Source organism: Protomyctophum bolini (assembly GCF_963924005.1).
Source record: "Protomyctophum bolini genome assembly, chromosome: 11".
Taxonomy (NCBI): domain Eukaryota; kingdom Metazoa; phylum Chordata; class Actinopteri; order Myctophiformes; family Myctophidae; genus Protomyctophum; species Protomyctophum bolini.
The window spans coordinates 26,120,910-26,137,970 of NC_137872.1; the positions used below are offsets into that span (position 1 = coordinate 26,120,910).

The 17,061-nt window shown below is 44.2% G+C and overlaps 1 protein-coding gene across 4 annotated transcripts in view; it reads left to right on the forward strand.

Annotated features, from left to right (window-relative positions):
- cyth1a (cytohesin 1a) overlaps positions 1-17,061 on the forward strand; it is a 57,903-nt gene that overhangs the window by 16,208 nt on the left and 24,634 nt on the right. Inside the window, exon 1 of one of the 4 annotated variants that reach the window (XM_080775792.1) lies at positions 2,846-3,094. The exons of 2 other annotated variants lie outside the window; for them this stretch is intronic. In XM_080775792.1, the coding sequence (XP_080631918.1) occupies positions 3,067-3,094 (28 nt within the window). In that variant the 5' untranslated portion in view covers positions 2,846-3,066. Of the gene's footprint in view, positions 1-2,845; positions 3,095-11,586; positions 11,669-17,061 lie in introns of those variants that run through there. One more of the 4 variants, XM_080775794.1, reaches the window with a different exon arrangement.

Sequence of the window (17,061 nt, forward strand, 5' to 3'; positions counted from 1 at the left end):
ATTGATATCACTTCATGATCTTTTGGTTGAAAGGTTAACTTTTCCTCGAGTTTGCTGGGTCTTCTGGGTCCCAGCACAGACGCACAGCACTGCGGCGCTTGAGGCAATGGAGGAACTCCAAACAATGAATAGAATCTTTATGTGGACGGGGGTCGCGCTCACTTCCACACAGAGTTTCATTGTCAGCTTCTGAACTTTGGGAGCACAACTGAGGATTCACAGGCCCCTCTTGTGGGTAAAGGACATGCAAAAATGAAGTCCTTCAGAGCAATGTGTCTTCATTATGGGCCAATTAGACCCCCGGCCTAACCAGAGAGTGAATCACAGTTTTTGGTCTCGATTTCACAGGTTTTGATCAAAATAAATGAAAGGCAAGTCAACTAAAAAGGATAGTTTTGACATAAATCGCTTTGCACACAGCAGATCAGACCAGAACGTAAGAACGTCATTTAGAGGCTGTCGGTGTGAAATTCCACATTCCACTACCAAACAGGCCGGGGCAGATGCAGTAATATGATATTGTATCTGACTGTATAAGACACTGTTAAACAGACATTATTCATCTTCATGTGCTGTTGTCAATAACAGCGTTATTGAGCACTGTTTATTCATGATCACAGAAGAATCGAAGGCTGGTAAACTGATGTTTTCATTCATATGTTTTCTTAAAACAGCCAGTCTATTGCACAGTATGCCCCACTCATTGAATACTCAGTGAACAGCTATGAAATTGCAGTGAATTTAGGTACGGTATTTGATGATATAATTTCTCCAGTAGGAACCAAAACTAAGAAGACAAGGGCCTCCTCTCTATATGCAAATGTTGTTTGATGGAAAGCTACGCCAGGTATGATAAAACATTGTGCAATCCAGCCATGATGACATGGTGGAACCTGCTCGTGCAAATGACGCTTCCTTGTGTGTGTGTGTGTGTGTGTGTGTGTGTGGGGGGGGGGGGGGGGTTGATATTCTCTGGGACCGATTTGACACCTGAAAGAAAATAGGAAGAGAAGTCACTGTATAATAGCTTACAACGTTTCGACCCTGGCGGCTCTTCATCATGTCTGATACAATAGCCTACAGGTGTTATATACAAACAGAGGACAGCATCGCAATCAATAGCAGCCGTTGCGAATGAGTAACCACTGACACACCCACCCGATCTACAAGCTCGGGTTGCACTGGCTAGTGCCACACTGAGGACTTGTAGCTCTGGGACACAAAGATTGACTGCAGTGAAGTCAACTGTCATTCAGAGGGAGAACAATTCTCCAATTAAAGATGTCAAAGGACAATATAGACAAATAGAAATCACTCCTCAAAACACCAAGATGAAATTACCACAATAAAGTGAAATGTTTGAGGGGTGCTAGCCTTTCCTATGCCCAGCTTTGTGTGTTTGTGTGAATACAAGTAAGACCGTGAACGCGGGAAACGAACGCAGCTTGTACATTGCAATAACAACAATTAGAATAAATCACGTACCTTTTTTTCCTTTTTTTTTTCTACTGTGTGTGTGTGTGTGTGTGTGTTGGACTGATTGGCTGAGCAAAGTAAGTGTTGAGGATATAAAGTGATGGCAGAAAAGTGTGGACGCTTGATATCAAATCCCTCGTTGAGCCCATTTGTAACCATAGTATTATAAGTTTATGATTGTAAAAGGCTTCACATTGGTAAAGTAGCCGATTGTGATTGATTTACACCCAGCATGTGTGTGATATGGCTTGTTCAGCCTCTTCAACGGCTTCCCTTTGTTATTTTTGGGGCATTGTAGAGAGAGAGAGAGAGAGAGAGAGAGAGAGAGAGAGAGAGAGAGAGAGGCATGCAGCCAGCAATAGCAATGAGCCTCCGGTCAGATTCGAACCCAGGCCAGCTGCAGGAAGGACTTTAACCTAATTTATGTGCATGTACAGTCTTGCTCAGTCAGTGAGTCAAATGAAAATGTAATTTAAATAAAACATTTTCATTCTGTCCCAAGAGTCAAAACTATAGTGTGGAGAAGCAGTCTTGAGTTCAGTTTTTATGGACCACATATCTGGAACAAAGTCCCAGGAAACTATAGTCTGCTTCAAATAAAAGCTTTATTATTTTATTTTTTTTGAGAATATTATTCTTATTTTCCATTCTGGTCTTTATTTAATAGCTATTTTAATCATATTATCATGTCATTTTATAACGTATCTATTGTATAAATTTATATCTTTGTCTTAACCAACGTCTTCATTTTGTAAAGCACTTCCCTTGCCTTGGTTTAGGCATGCAGTGAATGTGCAACCAGTTATGAAATAATTAAACATGCTCCAGTATTATGGCAACAAGTTTGAGAATTCCATGTGTGATCTTTACCCCCCTGGCCCGAGACAGAGGTTCTAAAGAACGCCATTTATTTTTAACAGGCAAAAACTATTTTTTTAAATGGATGTGGTGCAGATTAATGAACATGTGCAGCAAAAATGCAGCAGTCAGCACAACAGCAGTGTCTGTCTGTCTGTGGGTGTCAATCACCTTCCCTGCCCCCACTCTTCCACACTGTTGTGAGAACAATCACCAGCATGCTGTTCCACGGCCGGCCACTAGGGGGCGTCGTTTGTCCCCGATCCCCCCTCACCAAATAGAACAGATCTACAAGCTAACAACGAGTAGCGGTGCGACGCGTTGTTAGCTTGTAGATCTGTTCTCTTTTGGGGGACCACTGGACCAGCGACACCGTCACACTACGGAGTTGTAAATGCGTAATAAACGCGTCATCTGCCTCAACAGCAGACAGACGTGCATTGGCTGGAGCAAAGTCCCCTCCGTCTCCAAACCACTCCCTTTCAGCTTCTTTCCTTTCTGGACAGAATAACTCATCCGGTACCTCGTTCTGTTCGACTCGGTGCTACAACAACACTGTTGTGTGGTTAAATAAAACAAAAACCTATCTTATATATTCATCGATATTGGCCAGTTTGGCCACATTGGGACACAGGGTTTGTTCTGACGCACGAACAAAACTTTAAAAGACCTAAAAACTAACTTCCTTGACGCTCGGATCCGGACCCGCCGAAGCACAACACAACCGACAGAATGGTGTTGAAATCGGAAGACGGAGTCGGTAAGTTTAAATAATGAATTGTTTTCAGAAAGAAGATGTCGGTTTAACGAAATACGTTAAAGCAGATCTTCAACTGGCTAACGGTCGATTTCGACCAGTCTCTATAGGAAATGATTGGAAGTGGAACAGGCTGCTTAAACATAATGGGAAGGTATGGGACAACTTTTTGTGTCATGACGCGAGATAGAGTGGAGTCAGTGGACTAATGTTTGTCTGGTGTGACTATTCTACTCACTCTCTGGCCTTGTTTTTAGCCTACACTTTTATCCTAATAGTTTCCGCTATAATTTCCTGATTTTCCACCCTGGATTTTGCAATGTAGAAAGCATTATCGATTATTATAATAATTAATGCCATATACATTTTAATATATGAATATACGGTAGACATTTACTACTAATGTAGTTGCATAAATAGGTTACAAATGTGAGGTCTCTAGATACTAAGTTAAACTTTGTGTTTTTGATCATAAACCTATTAGCAGTCTCAATGCTTTTGTAATAACACATTTATAGCTATTTGTTTCAGTGAAGGCAAAGGCCAGTTTCAGCTAATGTTTTACTACATACACAAGGCCACCTGAGCAACAGGTGTGTGTGTGTGTGTGTGTGTGTGTGTGTGCGCACGCGCATGGTGTAAGTAGACTAAGTAAAGAAGTACATTTTATTTCTCACAGAGAGAACTCAAAGTGCTTTACATATACAACAGAAATGAAAACACAGCTAGAAGCATTTAAATGGATGTTAATGGAAGGCCAACACCCCCAGTCAGCACTCAGCAGCAGTGATTCATAATTGGACTAGGGGCACTGTCTGCCACCCTGCATGCCTATCAGTGGCACATTAATGAGATCAGCCTAAAATATTATTTGACTTGACCTCCTTTCTGTAATTGTTCACTAATGTACAATTTGCATTTCAGAATAACACTTTGACCCTGACAAATTGCGTGATTTCCATCATTTCATTCAAATCCATAATTTATATAGGATTAGATGGTGGGGTTTTTACTTTTGATGTTATACAGAAATAGGCTCTACTCTCTGTATTGTTGTTTATGATAATTGTCTGGCTAGTATGTGTGAGGCAGCCACTTTTGCTAATTGCATCAGTGGAACTTTGTGATCTTGTGTTGTGTGGTTGCTTGCTGTCTGTTTTTGAGTGGTGCCCAACTGCTCCAATGACTGGCTGTGTGTGTGTGTGTGTGGTACGAACGACTATACTGCTGGGTGACCTAAAGTGACACTGTTTCAAGATTTTTTTTTTAGATTTTTCTGCCTTTATTGATAGGTTGACACTAGTAGACTGACAGGAAATGGGGGGGAAGACACGTGGTCAAAGGCTGTCGGGTTCGGGAGTCGAACCCGTGGCACACCGTCAGCCTGGCTCAGCAGCCTAGGTTCCCAGACGGTAGAGCTAACCGCCCGGAAACCGTTGAGGCTGAGCAGCCTAAAGAGGGCCATTCACACTGAGCTAGTATAACTATAGTATAAATATAAATACATATTCATTTGGGGGTCCTTGACATGAAAATGTTTGAGAACCTCTGGTTTATCCCTGCAACTTACAATATTTACAAGCAACTTTAGAGAAAAACAAGCCCAAAATGGCTTATAATAAGCAGACATAATATCACTGGTTGCTGCCTGTCTTCTGATCAGGTGTGAGGACCACAGAGCAGAGGCTTTGGTTGAAAGTGGGGCTGGCACACAGCTGTGTTCTTAGTTCTCACAGAGAGAGAGTGAGTGAGCGGTATACATTTTAATATATTAATATACGGTAGACATTTACTACTAATGAAGTTGCATAAATAGGTTACTAATGTGAGGTCTCTAGATACTAAGTGTTTTTGATCATAAACCTATTAGCAGTCTCAATGCTTTTGTAATGCTTTTGCTCAATGTCTTCTGATCAGGTGTGAGAACCACAGAGCAGAGGCTTTGGTTGAAAGTGGGGCTGGCACACAGCTGTGTTCTCACAGAGAGAGAGAGAGTGAGTGGTGAACAGCCCATGAAAGCTTTCTGTGGTCCATTTGTTTTTGCCACTTAAAGAATGGGTGGGTGGTCTGGAAGTTAGAGAGCAGTTGCCACTAATGGTCCTCTAATGAGCAGGGGGCTGTGAGATCTAATGGACCCTGCCCTGGCACTAATGGTGCCTGGTGGCTTGATAGTAATCACCCCCGGCTCTCCGTAATCAAATTATTTATCCCTCTTCCATCCACTTCAGACTCATTCCCTCCTTTCACTAAGATGCATTTAGTGGCATGATGCAATAATGTGTGATGTATGTGTGTTTTTACAGTAGAGTATTGTTGTATACTATATATTGACGACAAAGTCCTGTTTGTTCTGGTAATAAAACAAGTTAACAACGTAAGCATTCACACACCTCTACAGTAAATAAGCCACATTGCTTGCATACTTCAGTGAGACAAGCAATGTGTGAGTCAGACTTTTTGGTGCTGGCTTGCACATGGACTGTAGGCAGTGGTGGAAGAAGTACTCACATTTTGTACTTAAGTAAAAGTATCAATAACACAATACTACTGACAATAGTCTAACTATAGTCGATTGATTGATTGATAGAAAGAAATAACCTGTATTAGAATTTTTCAAGTACAAAGGTATTGGCATCAAAATGTACTTAAAGCACCAATGCAGTACCAGTGCAGAATGTCCCATTTCACAAGAGTTCAAATAGATATATTAAAATGTATAAAAATACCAGATCGACATGCACACGTGTTACATCGCGTCGCATTGCATTGTGAGCGTGTAGATCTAATATTTTCAAATGGCTGATGTGTATAGTCCTCTGAGATGTAGTGTGGTAGAAGTAGCCTATAAATCAGTGGTTTTCAACCCTTCTCACATCAAGGACCATTATTTATTCTGCATTTGAGCTAGGGATGGCCACCGACAACCGTTAGCCGTTAGCCGTTTATTAATTTGTTTACCGACAACACTAACGGCTAATGGTTCACCGATAAAAAAAAATATATTTTATTTTGAAGCGCCGAGAGCGGGCACCGCGGCCAAAACACCAAGCACGCGCACACACACACACACACACACACACACACACACACACACACCCTCTTTCCACCTTTACTGTCAGTGCAACCACGCATGTGCCGTGACTTACTTCCCCCAAAACAAAAACACCAACGCAACTGCATGAAGTACTAGTGGACTGTGGAAGCAGGAGGGAAAAAGAAAAAAAGACGAAAACACACACAGCATTGCGCGCCCGCAGATCTGCCCTTCATGCAACGAACGTTGGTTCCTTAAACGGCAGATCTGTGCTGTTAGCTTGTTGCTAACGGGACCCCCCCCCCCTCTCTCTCTCTCTCTCTCTCTGACGTTCTCTCTCTCTCGCTCGCGCGCGTTAGAGAGACACGTCTTTCTGTCTTTCTGTCTTTCTCTCTCTCTCTCTCTCTCTCTAATCCTTCCTGAACGGTCCGCGATACATATGTGCGGATAGAAGACTGTAGCCTACGCACTAGTGCACTGATTGACAGCAGGCCGCGTGTAAACGGTGTATTTGTCTATTTTTAATGCGCAAAACAGCGCTTTTTTTTCCTTAACGGCTAACGGTTAATTAGCCGGCAAGTCCTGGCGGTAACCGGTTAATACAATCTTTCCATTTGGCCATCCCTAATTTGAGCCACAGACCACCATCTGATGAGATAGCCTCTCAGACCCAAGACTAATGAATATTTTGTTGTGGTTTGGCCACAATTCCATGCTGTATTGATGTTGATACCATTAGGAGAGATAACAGGCAAACGTTGATGATGATAAGAATTATATTATATTATATTATCTAATTGTGTAGACTTCTTGTAAATTAAGTAATGCAGATGTTCAACAAAAATGTAACTCTTGAGAGAGTATAATGAAACCAAATGGACCCGTATGGGTCCATTTGGTTTCATTTTACGCTCAAGAGTTAAATAAGGGTCTATTTGGTTACCAATTTTCCATCATTTAACTGGGAACCCCCTCAAGAACCACTGGTTGAAAACCATTGCTATATATGATTGAACATACTTTAGTTAAGTAAAAGTACCTTAAAATGGTACTTAAGTACAGTACTTGACTTAACCACTGCGTGTGAATCAGTCAGACTTTGGTATTGCCGACCGTGCACACTGACTGTAGGTGTACTGGTACCAGCAGGCGCCCCAGTGGGGCTGTTGGACATTAGACTAGTTTTACCTGATCCTTTGTCAACTGTTACAGTTTGTGCTGTCGAGACCTGCGGTTGATTTGCATGTAAAACAACCTTTATAGAGCCATCATTGTGTGCAGTATGCCTTCTATTCTGAAGCCATGTCCTTTGTGGCACGTTAATGGCCGTGCCCTATAAATAGATAATCCTAGTGACTCTGAAACTATTTGGGCGAATAAGGAAATAAGTGTGTGGACTCACTCCAAAAAGAAAGAATAGCTGCACTTCTTTCTCTGAAAGTGAGGTGATGAATTGTGGTGGTTATTCCGCTGTCTCTGAATGACCGATATAGCTTTCATGAACATGAATGTGTTCTGACACACCTGTATATCACATTTCCTCCTTGGAAGGAAAGGACAGATTTATAAAGTTGTGCTCACTAGACTAAAAGTAGAGAGAATTTAGCTAGATGGCGTTGTCTTTTCAGCACAGCAGTGATATCTGAGCTGTACTGCAGCAGGTAGCAACACGCCTGGTAGTAGAGTAGTGGAGCACACACACGTTGACACAACTGTGATCACAGCTGTTGATAAGGCCCAGGATTTACAAAATGGTGCCTGCCTATAGTGCACTGCCTACGTGACTAACACATGGCGCTAACTAAACTTGAAGGCAGGCAATGGCCATGTTAAAAGGATGTGTGAGACAGTGTCATTATTTTTTAGTTAATAACGCTGAAGGGAGGTTATTTGTATTTGCTTATCCCATTCCTTGTTGTTCGTATTTGGAATGGTAGTAGTCTGGTAGATAATGGCTTAGAGCAGTGGTTCTGAAATGTTTCCATGCCAAGGACCCCCAACGCCATAGTATCTGGCTGCAGCCCTATTGTGAAATAGGGCCAGTTTCACTATTTTAGAAGTTTTTTTAAAATGTATTTCTTTCTTTCTTTTTTTCCTTTTTTATATGTTTTTACAATAACATGCTCACATTTCAAATTGAAATTCTATAATATTAGGTAGGTATGATTTAAATCTTTTCATTTTGGCCCCACAACACCTGCACTTTTAAAACTGCTGCCTTTTAGAGAGTGTATATAGTGTGTGTCTGTGTGCATGCATGCATGCATGCATGGTGACTGTCCATGAAAAGGAGAGAATGAAAGGGAGTGCGAGAAAGAACTGCCACCATAGAGTCATTGTTGTGGAGGTAAACAACTCAGGCCTGCATTAGAGCTGTCTGTGGGGTGGTGGGGGTCAACATCATGGTGTGACCCCTGGCCATTCAGCCTGCCACAATACAAAACACACACATACATACACACACACATACACACACACACGCACACACACGTGCGCACACACACACACACACACACACACACACACACACACACACACACACACACACACACACACACACACACACACACACACACACACACACACACTCACACAGTCCGGCAGGGGATCAGGCTTCGAGGGTTGTGGTTCGTTGTGAAGCAGGAGGATGTATGTTGTGGGTAAACGCGTACCGAGCCTTTTCTTTTCTGCAGGACGGGTGGGGTTTAGTGGTTGGGCGTCGCTCCTCCCTCCCGAGTTGGGAGAGACTTGAGAGAAAAGACTCGCAGACACAAACAGGAAGTTTGACAATCTGCAGCTTGACAGGATTTCCTCGCAAGACACTTTTGAGAGAAAAAAACAAAACAAAACAACAACGTGATGATGGCAACGAGACAGACTCTTTCCGTCCTTGCTGCTTTATCATTGCATTGGTGGACTTTACGAATGTCCCATCATTGTGATTGGTGTGTGTGTGACTGTGTGTGTGTGTGTGTGTGACTGTGTGTGTGTGTGTGTGTGTGTGTGTGTGTGTGTGTGTGTGTGTGTGCGCGCGCGCGCGCGTGTGCACGTGCATTTGTGTGTGGGTGTGTGTGTGTGTGTGTGTGTGTGTGTGTGTGAATGTATTTTGGTAGTCTCAGAGGATGTTGATAGTGGGTAGCACAGATAAGCATCGAGTGCAGCCGTGTCACAGCACACAGGACGTGCATTGTTGACCTGATTGTGTACCTGTTGTACAAATACTGTACATTGACAGTCAGTGAGAAAGCTTCTACGTTGGCCTAGGAAGTAGGAAAAGATACTGAGGAAGTAGAATTAAAGATGAACGTGTGTGTGTGTGTGTGTGTGTGTGTGTGTGTGTGCACGCACGTGTGCACGCGTGTGTGGTGCTCCCCTGTCACGGCGCAGGATGTTTATGCTGTAGAGCTCTGCGTGTTTGCTTTACGCTGATGCTGTGTCCACTGTGGTCGTCCAGCTCCGGTCCCGCTGATCCCAGGCAGTCACGTCCTCTTGTCTCTTACATTCCTAGACAGCGGCCACCGTGCCGCCGGTCTTTGTACCGCTAAGCAATCTAGACAGCGTTGGCAAAGCAACCACCGTGTCATTTCTATTTGAACAGCCAGCCACCCCATTGTGCCACCATTAAAACCTCATCATTCTTTATCATGAGATATACGACACGCACCCCAGTCTCTATAGCACAGAAAAAAGGCTAAAAGGAGCAATTATTTAGCCCCCAGCACCCCCCTCCTCCCCCATTTCATTACCTGTTTCACCCTTTTGTATTCATGATAAATGGAGATGTAGAGGGCAGTCACAACAACATACCATTTGACCAAATAGATGGTACCGATAAGCACAATGATGAGTTATAAAGGCATTCAAATATTATAAAAAATAATTATAATCTACCACTAAACATCATCAACACTAATAGTTATTCATAATTGTGATAACAGTATTCAGCAAAATAATCTGGATTATATTTTAGTATAACAGTATTTTATATTTGAATAGTCCTCCACTGTGCCATCAAAACCTTGTTTCTTTATTGTGAGGTAGGCTACACACCCACCCATCCCAAGCTTGTAGCCCAAAAAAGACTAAATGGAGCATTCTATAAAAAGAGGCTTCATGACAAATTACTTGAATGCGTCAGCCGCCGGTCACGGCAGTTACAGTAAGTTCAGTAATAAGAACGGTCACTGTGACTTGATGCTACCGTTTACCCTGGGCCCGATGACTTCAACTGCTGACTGTTGGGTCCCAGTAGAGTGGAGTCAGAGAGAGCGAGAGAGAAGCTGTGTGCTTAGGCTGGGGAGTGGGGACTGCAGAGTTCAATCTTTGCACAGCAGAGGGCTCCATACCAGGACTGAGTCATCTGTAAATCTGTACAGATGTGAGGAGGAGCAGAGTGTTCTGCCCCTGCAGAGGAACCCCAGGGCATGGAGCAGGTACTCACGCTGTGTACAGACATGTCTGGGACTCACTCAGACGCTAGGAATGCTGGGAATCCGAACGCAATCGCCTAGGAGGATACACCACTGAGGTGGTGCGCGCCGGGGCCTCAAGTCAAAACACAATATGCTTTTGAAGAGTAAGGCCTTCATTAAGATGGGATGTTTATAAAGACGACGCTAGACAGCTGGTTGCATGGCTGGTCTGGAGAGAAAAGGACTGACTCATACGGGAGCTCTGCAGATGCCTCATTGTCCGGTGGGAGATGACTGGACTAAAAGAATAAATACATGTGTCATCATCATACCCTCAAGTTCTATTCACCGTTCAGGAATTTAATCTTTACTTCGCCTTTCTAAATCTTTACAGAATTTATTCAATCTTTTACTTACGTTAGTTTACATTTTGAAGCCTTATATTATAATTATTCAGTAGTAGCGTCTCCTGTCAATGAACGACGTATGCATGTTTGTGTGTGAGTGGGTGAGGAGGAGGCAGAACAGGGAATGGCCACTGGGTGGAGCAATGATAGTGATGGTGACAGCAGTGGAGAGAGAGAGAGAGAGAGAGAGAGATGAGGAAAGGAGAGAGAGAGTGAGGGGAGGGAGGTAAGAAGAAGGGTTCTTTCCAGATGGATTGTGAGCCCAGGACAGGCTGTGTGTTGAGAGCTGTCCTATACAGTAAAGAGCTCTCTCCCTCCCCCCTCTATCTTTCTCTCCCTCTCTCTTTCACTCTCTCTCTCTCTGTATCTTTCCTCCCTCTGTCACTGGAAAGAGCGTTCTCTCTTAACTCTCCATGTGGACGTCTGTCTTGGCAGGATCTGTACTTGAAGTGGCTGACACAGTCAGAGACGTGGACGGCTGTATCTTTGACACAGTCAGAGACGTGGACGGCTGTATCTTTGACACAGTCAGAGAAGTGTACGGCTGTATCTTTGACACAGTCAGAGACGTGGACGGCTGTATCTTTTTAGCCTTAGCATCTGTACTTGAAGTGGCTGACACAGTCAGAGACGTGGACAGCCTTAGTATCTCTTCTTCTTCACATGAAGTGAGTGAGGAGAGGAGGAGAGATCTGATGTACTTGACAGGAATTTGCTCTCCCAGGTTAGTTGGCTCTGTTTTTCTAATCTGCTGATGGTCTTTATTTAAACGATTAATTAGAATCGATTGATTTGTATGCATTGTCCTCTTTTCAGCTTGTGTGTGTGTGTGTGTGTGTGTGTGTGTGTGTGTGTGTGTGTGTGTGTGTGTGTGTGTGTGTGTCTGCGCGCACGCGCAATATTTTGTTCTGTGTTTTATATTGTATAGTCATAGTGTTGCTCATGGGGACAATGCATCTGTTCTGTATCAATAACTGTATGGATGATAATGATAATAGGTGGTATAGGCTACGCTACTGTATAGTAATATGTTGATGACATATTACAACTGTATTGGCAAGGTGCTGCTTTTGTATGTTGGATGGTACACAGACAAATCCACAGTGTTAAATCCTCCATTTGGTTCCATTCTGTTCAAGTCAGAGTAGAGTTCCATATTCCAGCTTCTCTTCACTTGGCATTGGAAGTGAACCTTCCTGCTTGACGTTGGGCTGAAGCCACACCGCTGCGTGGTCAAGTCCAAGGAATGCTGCTGTTCCATTGACTGACACACAAGGTGATTGACTGTCAGTGCAGCAGGGCTGGAGCTGGGTCATGTATTGCTGTCAGTGCGTATGTGTGTGGAGTGTGGACTTAATCACTTATATACTTTATTTGACCGGGGTCCCCCAGGGGTATATACTTGGTCCTCTCCTATTTTACCTCAACACCAGGCGTCTTTAGCGTGCAGCAGGACTGGAGCTGGCTCATGTATTGCTGTCAGTGTGTGTGTGTGTGTGGAGTGTGTGTGGAACTAATCACTTACAGTGTATACTTTATTTGCTCCTATTTTACCTAGACACCAGGCGTCCTATTTGTTTTTCAGGCCAAGGCCCACTGGGCGATGCGATCATACGACTTCAAATCAATAGTAGGATTATTATGGGCCAGCCCCTAACACCAGTAGAAGGATGCTGGCTGCTTGAAGGCCAGCATCCCCTCAGCATGGCCCTCATGGAGGAATGTCCTGAGCCACTGTTTTCCACACACAAAGAGAGAGCTGTGATCGTCCCACTGTCGCCTGTGTTCCCCTGCCATTCGCCGTCCCACGCCAGGCCAGGCCAGGCAGCAGCCCCCCCCGTCCAGGTCAAACACAGAGCCTGGACTATCTCCCCTCCTCTCATCCGCCCCTTCCATCCGCCCCCTCCGATCTTATACTCCTCCTGGCCCAGGTCAGGTTCGGACTGGTGGTCCACACACCAGTGAAGGCTCTGTGTTTGTGTGACACAGTCAATTCCTCAGTGTTTTAACCTAACTCTGAGAGTGTACAAATGCTTCCATCTTTGCACTCTGGCACTTCCACACGGGCAGATACAAAGATACAGGCGACCATTCCTTTTCAATGGAAGCCAGCGACATGAAGATACGGACACATCCAATGTTTGTAGTTGCTACAAAGGTTACGAAGCTACAAAAAAGTGTGTAGCTTTAATTAATGAACACTGACAAATGAAATGTGGATGTGTGTGTGTGTGTGTGTGTGTGTGTGTCTAGCGCCATTCTGGGGGAGTGCCCGCCGTGACAGTCCAAAGGTCACGGGGTCAGAGGTGAACACAACAGTGCTCCACATTGCTGAGGAGGAGTAGGTCTTCCTTCACAAGTTGTTCACAACCCTTCGCTCTCTGTTCCTTCTGTTCTGTGTTATAAGCCTGATGGGACATCTTTCATATGGGGACTTGGGGGGGTGTATATATATCACATAGGCTACTACGTGAAGGGGGGACCCCGGGGAGTGACTGTAATAATGATGAGGTTCAGTCTTAGTAGATCACAGATAAGAGGATGAGACAGTAGCTTGATGACTGTAATAATGATGAGGTTCAGTCTTAGTAGATCACAGATAAGAGGATGAGACAGTAGCTTGATAAATCACCTTTGTTGTCGAAGCAGACAATAGAGAGGGGGGATCATAAGACTTGGAAATGTGTGTGTGTGTGTGTGTGTGTGTGTGTGTGTGTGTGTGTGCGCGCGTGTGCGGCTGTGCGCGTACGCTAAGCTCACATGATTGATTGTGTGTGTTGTGCTGAATGCATTACACCTCATCATGAAGTCCACATCTCCTTGTTACAGCGTGGCCCCTCATTGGTTTAGGCGAGGGGTCGATAAGGCTTCGGCCTACGGGGACCTGGTTGTGTACTTGGGGTTGGGAGGAGGGTCACTGTGGCTACATTTTAGACAGGTCGAAGGAGGCTTTCTATGTGAAAGGGATGCACCAGTTGGGCCGATGCCGATTTTTCAAAATAACAATTTAGCTGATATTGATTGATGTTTTTGTTTGGTCTTTTGTGCAAGGACAGGAAAGCAAACAAATAATTGTCATGATAAACAGTAACTGATTCAAAGTCTTTCAGCCCTTAATCGCCACACTTCTTTTAATGAGCAGAAATTCAATCATATAGATTTCTTAGGAAACAACACACATCGGTGAATGTCATCCTATTTGCCAACACACCGATGGCAGTCAACAATGGCAGGTATGTCGTCCAACACCACTGTACACACCGATAAATGGCTGCATCCCTCCCTGCTATATATTTTTTGCTGTGTATTGTTGTAAAGTGCACAGAGACTCCTTGGGGTGATGTTGCACTATAAATAAAAATAAACTGAAACTATATAATAACCACATGGGCGGGATGTGAGCTGGAAGCTGTAAGAGGGATGGAGGCATTGGAGGGGGCGTTGGTCTGGAGGGAGATACTAGGAGAACCAGTGTTCTTGGTCTGCGTGTGCGAGATCGTACAAGGAGATTGATGCCGAGAAGGGGAGATTGTTGATTGTTGAGGAGGAGGGTAACCTGCTCCATCACTCCGGGCACTTCAATCAAAATGTAATCATGTATGTGGTAGTCGTCGTACATGCGCGTGCGCGGCACACACACGGGCCGATACGTTCCGTATCTCTTTGCATTTCCCCTCTTGTCAGCAGCTCATCCTGCAGCGTTAACATCTTCATTTATGTGTTTCCATCTGATCAGAGTAAAACCTGCCAGAGGCAGAGTGCTGGCTGCAGTGCTGCATGCTGTTGTTTGTGACGTTACATTGGCAGGCACGGCCAGGCCCGTAGAAAGAAATACTCTGTTACAAATAAAAGTCAAATTTGCAGAATGTATGGTACTATGGTATGCATAGCGCTGAAGTGGTTAATGCATGTTTTGGTAATGATGTAATGATGAAATCTGCAAAGTGGTGACTAGTAACAAAATGTGTCAATTGTAGTTGTAGTGGAGTAAAAGGTACAATATATGCCTCTGAGATGTAGTGGAGTAGAAGTAAACATATTGCAAATTGGAAACACTCCAGTAAAGTAAACATTCCTCAAAAGTGTGCGTGCGTGCGCGTGTATGCAGATATGTACCTGGATGTCATGCAAAACATGCTGTTTGACGTACTGTAGCTGTGGGTCTCGACCCCATCTGTGGTACTCCTCCTGGGTAGCTGGGTCATCGTCAGGTGGCACGGGTGCTTTATTTTGGTCACTTTTGTCTCCCTTCTGCTGCGAAGCCTTCTGATCTGGGTCACTTCTAGAGAGAGAGAGAGAGAGAGAGAGAAAGGAGGGGCGCGGGGGTTCTGGGAGCACTCTAGCAAAGTCTAATTTCCTGATTTCTCAAGGACAGTCCTCCAGTGATCTGGGTGGAAATGAGACGTCTGCTCCCTCTGCCAGGAGGAGTGGAGGGAGAGAAACCACAATCAGGCTCTGCGTGCGTGTAAGTGGGCTCCGCCACCGTCGTGGGAGACAACGGGAGGTATAATTGGCATTTCCCTTGATGCCACCCTCCCGGCCCTCGCCGCCGCTGACCCAGCCCTCGCTATAGAAACTAGATGCACGGAGGAAATCTGCACGCGCTCACGTCGGGCTGCTCGCTGTGATACTGATACACCAGAGTTATACTTGGTAGAAGTCGAAGGCTGTACTGTAACGATAAGGGCACACACACACACACACACACACACACACACACACACACACACACACACACACACACACACACACACACACACACTCTTGATCTCTCATTGTCATGTATGTCTTTATTCTGAGCTTGAATCATATTCATAACAGATTGATGATAGCCAGAGGAGAATTCAGGTGTCCCAATAAAGCAACACGGGGAGAGGTACAGGTAGCGCTAAGAGTAAGAATATAAAAAGAAACATATATATGAAGATAAAATAAAATGCTGAACTGCTGGCCCAAGATATCTGCACTGGAACTCTGAATCAGTGATTATACATTCTGAACAGTCTATCAATAGACTGCTCAGAATGTACAGTGAGTGAGTACTCAAGCTGTGAACATACAGTACGTGTGGAAGGCTGGGCTACGGTGCCACATGTTCATGAGAATCTGTGGGCAAAACCCCCTGCTCTGTCTACTGCTACGTCACTAAGAGTAACCAGTAAACCACAGATTCATCACAATCACAACATACATTCTTCACTTCAGCAAAAAGTGAGCAAAAAGTCCCAGTGTTTTAGTTCCGAGAACAGTGTCTCGTACCAGAGTGCTGTCTGTCTGTCTGTCTGTCTGTCTGTCTGTCTGTCTGTCTGTCTGATAGATAGTACATACCTGTATAGTGAGTCTCAGTGTAAATACTAAGCCTCCTATGTGTTGCTGGGAAGTGGGAACGAATTCCTTTAAACTTACTGAGATGTATATTTGGTTTGACAGCTGGGTCTGAGCAGCACAAAGCTCTGCTTTCACTGTGCCAGACCCAGATATAGTAAAAATGCACTCTTCCCTTTACATTCTGTCTTAACCTACATTCCCTGGCATAATACGGGTGGCCCTGCCTTCTCTTAATCCAGAATAGCCTCTTTTATATTTACTTTATTCACTTCCCTTATTAGCGGGATCTTTAGCTGCGTTTTCTTTTACAGGACGTTGATGTTAGGAGCTCAATAAAGTAAATCTGCGCTACCTCGCGGTTACTATATCAACGCTTCTGATTAAAGTGAAAGTGTCCGGCGGCAGATCCGTAATGGCCGATAACAACTTCCGGTTCACCGGGGTGAATTCGGGGTGTTCAAATTCAAGTTTTTTCAAGTTCAAGTTGAGAGAGAACGCTCTTTCCAGTGACAGAGGGAGGAAAGATACACAGAGAGAGAGCTGAAGGCCGCGGCGGTTAGGACCATTTGAAGAGTGCATGCGCAGCAGTGAATGAGTCGAGGGCTTCACACACCGGGAGCGGGGCACATAGACAATATGAACAAACTTTGGTGTATTTTTCACATGAAACGAAAATTACGAAATAGTTAATGCCTTTATTTGTGATGAAAAAATGTAAGTAATTCTGAATAAAAAATGCATAGCTTTATTACTGCATACTTACTTTCTGCGTTGATGTCCATCATGTCC